This window comes from Etheostoma spectabile, chromosome 9 (assembly GCF_008692095.1).
Source record: "Etheostoma spectabile isolate EspeVRDwgs_2016 chromosome 9, UIUC_Espe_1.0, whole genome shotgun sequence".
Lineage (NCBI taxonomy): Eukaryota > Metazoa > Chordata > Actinopteri > Perciformes > Percidae > Etheostoma > Etheostoma spectabile.
The window spans coordinates 17,266,317-17,276,639 of NC_045741.1; the positions used below are offsets into that span (position 1 = coordinate 17,266,317).

General features: G+C 40.6%; 1 protein-coding gene across 1 annotated transcript; it reads right to left on the bottom strand.

Annotated features, from left to right (window-relative positions):
- Positions 1 to 726: 726 nt before the first annotated feature.
- Positions 727 to 4,700, bottom strand: b3gnt7 (UDP-GlcNAc:betaGal beta-1,3-N-acetylglucosaminyltransferase 7). The gene is made up of 2 exons (XM_032525750.1): positions 4,471 to 4,700; positions 727 to 3,286 (listed from the first exon to the last, which is right to left on the bottom strand). Coding segments are annotated over exons 1-2 (1,254 nt in total). The 5' UTR covers positions 4,473 to 4,700; the 3' UTR covers positions 727 to 2,034.
- Positions 4,701 to 10,323: the final 5,623 nt, after the last annotated feature.

Consider the following 10,323-nt stretch of genomic DNA (forward strand, 5'->3'; position numbering starts at 1 on the left):
GAAACATTATTTTTAAGGGGAACTATGCAGTTTTTTTAAGCTTAATTTACCTTAACTGAACAGCTTTACAGTCATTGGAATAGTCTTTTTTAGTTGAAGGGTGGTCGTTTCACTCCCCCCTAGCGCCTGTGAGCAAAAAAAACACCCTTGCAACTTTCGGCATGCGAGCTCAGTGTCAGGAAGTATCGCGTGATATCAGGTCTCGCAATGTAAGAAGTTGCTTCATAGCAGTGTACACATACGCCCATTCGGGAAGGTAGCGATGGAGTTTTTCACACTATCGTCATGGCCGAGCCGGCAAAAAAGAAGCAGAAAGCTAGGAAAGCATTGTCGGAGGAACAGAGAAAGAGGAAACGTCAGACTGACCGAGCGAGGTGTCAGACACAAGTAAACATAGGAGCTGCCAAATATCTATTCCGAAGCCGTAGGGGGAGCTCAATAGAGAAACCTGCGAGAAAAAAGTTATCTAATGTTGCTTTAAGGAAAGCCGTGAACGCACATCTATCCAAATTACTTCAGCCTGGCTTGGCCTTCGTGAAACACACCAAGCCAGACTGCACAGATTAGACTAGGTCAAGCCTCGCTTTATCAGTCATCCTGGATTTATAAATTCTGCTTTTGTGAAACAGCCCCCTGATCTGGATTTCCACTTACAGTAGATGTCCAATGCTGATAAGGCCAAACACAAACAACAGCTAATCTAGAACACATTTTCAAAGAGAACTGTTACTGTTGAGATGTTTATTTACAAATGACATTATATGTACATTTTGATTTTTACATATATTTACATTACCTAGACATAGTCATCACCCGCTAAACCCACAACATTCAGCATTATAATCATTGAACATCCCATTAATAATTATTGACGCTTTAAATTAAATACAAGAACCCCACATTTGCCCCCATTCCATTGGGGATTAAATTAACATGTCATATACTCGTACCAGCAATAGTTTTAGTTCACAGTGTCAATGTATACCCTCTACCAAATCCATGTCAAGTACATCAGCACATTCAAATTCACAGACAGCAAACCAGTTTCCAGTAGTATAACAAGAAGTAGACGTCCAGACAAGTCAGTCACATTCCAAAAAAAAAATGAGTGCAAGGACCTCTAAGGTACTAAAATTGATTAACCTCTTACTACTACATATGGAAACAATAGTATCATGGTTACACATACAGTAGAAAAGTCGACCAATGAGTTTTTTGACCAAATCCCTGAGGTAGAGAGTTGTTTTGTTCTCTTACTTGATTTGAAGCCCTTGCAGCATGCCATACTGGTCCGAGTGAGGACTATGTGTAACACTTAGTACAAACTCAAAATGCTAGCATAACTACAGGCTGCACAGCATGTGCAATGGCGTTTTCTCACCCAATCCTCCAGGGCACCAACTTATGCCAACTGTCCTTTTATTTGTCAAAATCAAACTAAACCAAACATAATTTCCCACTGACCTATCCGAAAGCACGATATTACATTACATATTAATGGTTTTGTTTACCATTTGTCCTCACAATACATGTTACTTTACATTTTTAATGTGTATTCACATAAATTGGGTCGCTATCATTGGCAAGGTTCCTGGGCAATGAAAACCCTCTACCACACTGAACCAAAAGGATGGAGAAAAATAAGGCCTTGGCCACTGAGGAGGGGAGGAGGTGGGTGTGTGTCTGGTTGTTGAAAGGTCAAGACCCATCGGTAGAGGGAACAACTCTGCACCAGCGATCCAGCAGCTCAACTTTGGTTGTTGTCTCTAAAATGTGTGTGCTGACAGTGTGAGTCCTTCAAAATTGCCAATATAAATACACAAATCTTAAACCTTTTCAAACTCTGTATAATGTCTTTGATGTTTGAGGAAACCCCTCCAAAAATTGCACTACTGCACAGAAACAGGAAATTCATATAAGATCCATGATCTCTCTCGACATTGAAGGCGAGTTAACCGGGACTCACATGCATCATGCTAGCATCCACCAAGGGGCAGCTTGTGGATGCTGTCCTTACCTGGTGTTCCCATCAAGCTATAGGATTTCCACTTTCTGCGAGCAGACCAGGTCACTGTTGACCAGATTCCACATGTGCATGAGGTCCGACGGGAGCAGCTTGTGAACTACAATCATGCTCTTAAAAAAACAAGGTTCTCTGTTCAACTTGCTGTTCTTATTTTTCACCAAGCCGAACGTCTTAAAGGCATTGTGTTTTATAGGAGTGACCTGAAGCACCTCCAGACACATGCCCAAGAAGACATCATCGATGGGGTAGAGCTCCAGGGTGTCTGCCACCCAGTGAAGCCTCCTCGCTAGGTTCCCATCCATCAGAAAACCCCCTCCACCTGCATATGGAGGGTAGTGTTTATTATCATACAGAGCCTGGGGGATGTAGTATTTGTTTTCCCTGTTACGAATGGGCATAGCCTTGAAAATCACGTCCCCCACAAACAGGTTCTTTGTATTGCTGCTCTCTAGAAACTCAAGAATGTTCTCCACGCTGACAAAGACGTCATCGTCCCCCTTGAAAACGTAGCGTACACTGGGGCAGTAAGTGTGAAACCACTTGAGGAAGTGGGTCTCTTTAAGCGTGAGGTTGAAGAAGCTATCCAGGAAGTCCCACTGGAGGATATCCCTGTAGATGTAGTCCTCATACTCCACTAGCTTCTGGTGGTTTGCCCTCTCTGCCACATTAGAAGGTTTACCAATAAGGAAGAGGGTCTTTATCCTCTTGCCATCAACCACCTGCTCTTTGCCCCAGGTTTTTCGGATGACCTCTCTTCGGTCATGCTGGGTGGCTACAGATTTTATTACCATGAGCAAATATACGTCCCCAGTGCACTTCTCGGGGTGGTTAAGGAGCATGGGAAAGTAACGGCAGTGTCGATAAAGCATGAACTGCTTGAAATTGTCCTCCAGGCCCCTGTACCAGTCCTGACTTGAGAGGTTGAGGTTGGCACTACAGTTGGAGCTGGTTACATCCCAAGTTCTGGGGCTGCTGTCCTCAGTGATCCTGGACTCCTGCGTGGTGGCCAGAGCTTTAGGCACCGGCTGTCGTTTGCTAACCTTCCAGAAGCTTTTTATCCCCAGGTACAAGTCAGTTATGTCTCCCTGAGCAGCGCCGGGCTCCACTCGCTCAGAGGCATCCATGCGAGCTTGCCTCTCGAGTTCGAAGGGAGCCCCCATATTGATGCTCCCTCTCTGGAAAACAGTCAGCGCCACACCAGCCAGGAAGAACACGACACTCACCCTCTTGTACACCCTCCAGCGATCTCTGTTGTTTGTCCTGGTGAAGAAAAAGATCACAGATGCCAGTTAGAGCAAAATCATCCAACTCAAAAACCTTTTAACAGATGGAAAACTGAATATTGAATTGTATTAATATCATGTTGGAAGCGTTTTGATTGAGTTAAAATATATTTTGGTATATTGAGATGCCCTCCAAGTCCCTAAGAGTGTCATACAAGGATCAACATTATTAAATAAAGTTCTCTTGTTGTTTCTTAAAACATTTCTTTTTGCCCTTAGTCTGTTTTTAACCTCAAACTAATGTAACTGTGATGGGTCTTTGAGTAAGAATTATACACCAAAAAAGAACATCAGGGTATTAATTCTTGATGGACATGCATCATAAGCAAATATAAGCATAAACATTAAAAGAATATGCAGCTACAGCTAGCAAAGCAAAGAATAGACAAAGGGAAGGTTGACTGATCAATGCTTTCCCTGTAATTGTGTTTAGCATAAATACATACAATTTGGTACATAAAAAGACAGTAACATGTAAATATTTCCTCCCTACCTGTTGTAATGGCTTTATCATTGTTTGCTCATAAACAAATGACACACAGGAGATGTGGGGTATGTTCTCTCCTTAGTTCTTAACGTGACAATGTGTCACTTCTTGAAGAGTGGAATGCAGGCCGACTAAGAAAGTGAACTAACCTGGAACTTCACAATTCCTACATATCTAACATGTCATGCCAGGGCTCGTTCCACTCTTTAGCCCAGACCGCCCCCCCCCCAGCAAAAAATAAAAGACAAACATGGGTAAATACTGGCCCGTTCTGGAACAACGCAAAGACGACATGCCCTTCAAAAAAGTAGGCTATAGGAATTCACTTTTTTTTGGAGTCACGTCTTGAAACAAAGGCAGATATAGCCTATATGCTACATTAAATTCTCTTTTAGGTGAAAGGACTAAATTTGTACTTTCTCTTAAGATTAAAATACTTACAGTAAAATCCACAGCATCATCTTTAAAAAATATATATATATATATATTTATATATAAAATAATATAGCCCATTGTTCACTTATCTTGGAAAGGCATTTTATCAAGTTAAAATTTTGATGAGTGACTTCAAGAGTTTTAAGATTTGGAGTTGATGCCTTAATATGCCGAGATTCAACCAAAATTAGATAGAAACAGGCTTAAACTTGTTCTACAATGATGAAGACGCCACTTACATGTTCTCTTCTGCTTCCGACGATCTGTGACGGTTGCTTGAAGACAGTAAACCAATGTAGAAAGCCCGATTATTTAGCCCAGGAGTTTAAGTCTCTTCTGCTGTTGGACAAAATGACAAAATAATCCTTTCCATCAAAACTTGTCTTGTTGCAACCGTAGTCAGCCTAGATGTGGGAGGATGTGCGCCGTGTGATCTGTGCTGCTCAGGACTGGCCTCCCTCCCTCCCTGAGATCCGCTTTTAAAGACACGGATACAGTTACGTGGGGAGACCGCATACACACGCAAGACGTGGATGATGAATGAACGGGGAGGGAAGAGTCCGTCCTGTACAGGACTTTACTTCACATACATGATTCTCCATCATTGGTTAACAATAACCCCAATGACAAAGTCAACATTGCACTTCTTTGTGTTACTCCTACATGAGTAGAAGTGTGGGATGGAATAACCAATCGAGTATGTTTGTTGTACTGAAGCTATGTGTTACGTCCACTGATTTTCCTTAGGTCTCTTTTGTGGTGTTCAGGTCTGCCACGCCCCTCTCTGTGCGTGGCTCACCCGCACCTGGACTAACAATAGTCAGTGGAGCTGTAGACATATCAGCCCCCCATAACCAGTTTTCCTTCCTTCTTGGCCACTGAGCTGTTTGATGGGCTTGTGCTGCTTCTGTTCTTGCATTTGTTAGCGAAATTGATTTTAGAACTCTGTGTTTTGATAGTAGGCCTACTGTGCTGCGCAATTGAGTTTTTATTTGCTGGTTAGTGTGTGCTTTTTGGTTCTTATTTCGTCCTTGGAGACCCTTCGGCCTTCTGTGCTTCATTGCTAGTTGGTTTATCTCTGTTACACTTGTTACACATAAAAGTGTTTCAGCAGCTCTTTCCTGACGTTTTGTTCCCGTTTCTGCAAAGGCTCTGGGCAAACTTGTTACGTGTAGCCTACTCCCTGTGTTCCACTAGTAAAGGTTGTGTCATTGTAGGTCCTTATTGGATATCATGTAGGGAAACAGGTCTAACATAAAGTACATTTCATCTTAACTCTCTCAAGATATTAAGTCAGATTTTTGTCCTCCCCATTACCCCTGTAATGTATGTAAAAAGTTTGTTTTTCCTTCACATATTTAATATTAATGTAACTGTTAGAATGTTTTTTTTTCTGAAACTTTAGTCTATTAAACAGTGCTTGTGAGATACAACAAAGAATTCCGACTCTAAAAAAATTAGGCTTAACAACTTGGTGTGTAATTATCATGTAGCTTATTTGTTCAAAGAAAACTCCTCCAATGGTAATTCAAACTCCCAACTCCATTAAGCAATCATAATATCATAGATAGATAGATAGATAGATAGATAGATAGATAGATAGATAGATAGATAGATAGATAGATAGATAGATAGATATTGATCCCAAAAATATGGGAAATTACAGTGTTACAGCAGCACACCAAATATACATACATACAATATACATGAAATAATTGTATGTTTGTATATTTGACTTCACAATCCCCAGTGTTAGTTTTAATACTGTATTTAATATTTTAATTGCAAATCCAAACTATTCTGCAATAGAAAATACTCCATTACAAGTGTAGGTCTTGAATTCCCTTTTTATTTAAAGTAGGCCTACAATCAAAAGTGTTATCAGCAAAATGTACCCTCTCAGCAGTGGTGTAACCTACGTGTAGTCTACATATGTATACACTCATGTATATACTAAGAAAGCTCTAGAAATTCCATATACAGTACCCAATTAAAAATGTGCAATAGCACATATATTTTCTTTGCATGGGCTAAATATAATAATAATAACATGTACTAACAATAATAGGTATTTCCACCGTAAATTGGTGCAACAAAGTGTGTCAGAATGCGGAAAAGTCTTTGATTCTTTGTGCTTCAGTACAGTTAACGTACTCAGATACTTTCCACCACTGTCAAAAACTCATCTTACTGCTCCAGAGATGTTCTAATTATGAATCAAACATTTGAACTTCAAACTGATTACATAAGACAAAACTATGTCATTTTCCATACAATATGTCAGAGCTGTAGAAAGACCTTTTCTTGTTATCATTGTCCGATCCCCCCATGTTACATCTTGGCAAATTCCAAGATATCATCTGTCGGACTCAGAACATAAAGACAATAAAAAAACATTCCTTGTCCTGCCACTACTATTACCCTGTGCATTACTGATAATCAATATGTTTGATATTCACGGACAATAACATTGACACTTCTGCTGCTTCATTAGCTTTTTAGCCTCTTCTAGATTTTCAAGAACAAAACAGAGCAAAAAGGAGAGGTAGTGTTGCTCTGTGTCTCCCGGATGTGTGAGTAGGCATTTTTTTTTTTGCCATAGTTTGCCATAAAAATTATATCACTAGAGTTGTGGGGATGGATTTGTCAGCTTTTTGTCTGTGGCCACAGTAAAACAAATAATAAATGAGGAACAATAAAAATGAGGCAGTGATGTCAAAGTGTGAGTGTGTGTCAATTCTCTGAATATCTGCATAATGGAAACATAACAAGTGGAGAAAAAAAATTTCTTAAAATTTTGGCCACCAGAATCATCCAAAATAACTAACCAAGCCACAATGATTAACTAATATATTAGTACTATCATTCAGTACAGACTGTGCACTTTACCGATATGCTACTGATGATGGTGTTAAGGAGCAAATTCCACGTTTTTATCAGCTCCCCGGTCTTTCAAAGCCATTGTGTAACAAAGCATTTAACATGTAATCTAATTTGTCACTTGTACAGCCTTTTATATGCCTACAGTTCTAAGGAAGGTAGGCTGCTGACTAAACGAATTCCTGCAACATGACTTTCAATTCTTGCCTACATTTACTGGAAATCAAAAGTTAGTTAAAGTTTACCTGTCTAAGTGATGGACATGAAACAAATGATGTTTGAGTTTCACTCTCACAGACATGATAACAAAATGAAGGACTGGTTATGGGTGGTGAAATGCTGATTCCACTGCTGTCAACACCATAGCCTCAATTAACCCTCGCTGTGGCAAACGGTGATCTTCCGTTGTGGTTTATGGTCTGGGGAAAGAACAACAAAATGTCTCTCTGTGCTTCAAAACAGGAATTATTCAATCTGAACACAGCTGCGATCCAAAATCTCTCCTTCCTCTCCTTCCCTCTTCATTTCCTGGATCCAACCAGCCATCCTTCTCAGGGCCATGTGCATCCTGTTGCCTGCTGGCGCTGTTTTTTCCCGTATTTTCTTTTTTTGTTTTTTCTCTCTGTGTGGATTCAGGCTCTGCGAGGGCTGTAGAGGAGTGAAGTGGTGATGGACGCCCCCATCCCTCATCTTACCCTTGACTGGAAAGGCAGCATTTGTCACTGATGTCTAACAAAGGCATCAACCGATAAGGAAAACTGGATCTTAAGAGCACAGTGGCTCATTGTAACATATGGCTGGTGTCAGGATGTGACCTTGTAACTGCAAGTTTGTTGATTTTCATATTTAACTTAAAAAAAAAATTGTCTATATATTGAGCTTCTTGAAAAATATACCTGACACAGTGTTAAAGCTGCACGCATCAGTACTTCCTAACAATGGATGACATTTTGTATGTGAAAGGGGTGTACTTGTAGCAATGCATCTAGGGAAAACTGATCACCCCACTCTGTTGTTCCCCTCTACTCTATGGAGTGTGTTAGCGTCTTTTAGCTCGTTATTTTTTTGGTTTTACTCTCGTTCACTTTTACAGCTCTCACCAACCTGGTGTCCAGCAGCAGCAGGCAGCTGTTTTCAGCAAAACGTGATGCATCTTTATTGTAAGGTGTCATTATTATTATTATTGTTATAATAATAATAATAATGCAATAAAAGTCAAATTGTGCAATCTATAACCTAAGATAACTTCTGCTGACCCAACAAGCACAAGTACTGTATCTAACATCCCCTTGTCCATAGCATTGTATTTTTTATCTTTCTCTAAAGAAAAAGATCAAGACCAAGATAGGAAAGGGTGAATGATTAAACAAAATCTATTGTTGTTTCCCTATCTCAGAAAGCCCGTCATTCTTGGATAAATGATCACCTGCATGCTGGGAAATTATAGCAGAATTGTGAAATCTTTATCCTCGAAAGGTAAAATTTGACACACCCATGTCCTTTCTTGCATCACTCCAACAGTGATCATTTTTTCCTCAACTGCTCCCCTTAAACTTTTGTTTTGTGGTTTACGCGAGAATGAGAAGGCGAGCAAAATACATTGTTTATAAGAAATGGAACACCTTGCTGCTACTTTTGGCTCAGAGGAAGTCTGCACTAATCCTTTGTTGGTTTTTTAACACACCTGAGGGACTTGGGAGAGGATTACCTTTTGGTCTGTCCAACTCTTGTCAAGCACTGGGATGAACGAGCCTCAGAAAGTTCATGTGTCCCTCCTCCTTGAGACAAGTGAGGGCCCCTGGCTGCCAGCTCCTCAGTCACCATGAAAGAATTTACTGCTGGGGAAGAAAGAGTGGCTTGAGGGGATCTTTATCTCCTACCTCCTTCTTTTCCACTCAGCTGTCAACTGAGGATGTTCCTTCCTAAAAAGACTGATAGAACAAAGGCGAAGTGATCAGGCTGTGTTATGAATGCCTCTGTCAGCTGTGGCTATAGGTAAACACATCTCTCAACCACCCAGAGGCCCCAATAGGTTTAGGAAACACTCACATAAGCTTACCAGCATCTAAAATACTTATCACTCAAAAATTGGAATCTTGCTGATCTTTATTGACTACATTTCCTGGTAAGGCTTAGCTGACACACCTTCCTGTTTACTCTCAAATACATTACTGATAAGTGTCAGTCCCAAGCCCAATATTAATTGTCAAGCTCAATTTCATCAACGTTGCGTCGGCCACAGATGAGTCACCCTCTGTTTGTGCAAATGAAAAGCCCAGAAGAAAGCAACTAGTGTGGCTCACTGATGCAGCTGTCATCTGTGTCATTTATCTTTTATTCCCTTCCTGTTTATGAATAAACAGCCTCCTGTGTCCCACAAAACAGTTTGTGGTTGCTCTAGTGTACACACAGAAAATGGGTTGGCGCAGTCACGTAAAAAAGGTTAAGGGATAGTTTGTGCGGGCATTCTTGAGAGGGTCAAAAGTGTAAAAGGTGAGTTCCACGTAAGCTTTAGTCTTTAGTCTGCTTGATGAGTGGTCTCTTTAACATTAACCAAGACATTGTTTTTGAAAATATCAAAGCTCTGACACAAATGCCTTGCTTTGAAATTATATTTTTAATTTTGTTTACGACAAAAAAGGGCTGTTTGACCGTCACTTTTATCAATCTGTTCAAAAAGGGGGAAACAGGAGGTTGAGAAGACAGAAACACTGACACGCTGTCTCTTTTTGGTTGGCGTCTCCTTTTATCAGTGGAGCACATGGCTGTCTGCCGCTGATAAACAAAAAGGAACGAGGTGCCAGTGCCAGTGATCCTGGTGACAGCTGGGGTACTTCAGCTAATGATGCTCCTGCTGTTGGAGATTTGAGCATCTTCTCGAAAAAAAGCTAGGTCTTCTTTTTGTAACTTTGACCTACTTTCCCCACGTTATGATCACCTTCTCTCAGCAGATCAATTGTAGAAGATTGCGGTGGGCTGCGGTAGCTAAAAATTCAGCGCAAGGTCTAAACAAGTCTCCAGGTCAAAGTCAAGGGTAAAGGTAGATTGACATAATCTTGTGGTTGCAAATGTTAAAAGCCGCTTTCTGGTTCAACTTTGTCCCACTGTAATTTCAATTTTATTTAAAGTGTCAAGAGAGAAAATGACTGAGAGAGGGAGAGAGAGAGAGAGAGAGAGAGAGAGAGAGAGACAGAAAGAGAGAGAGACAGAGA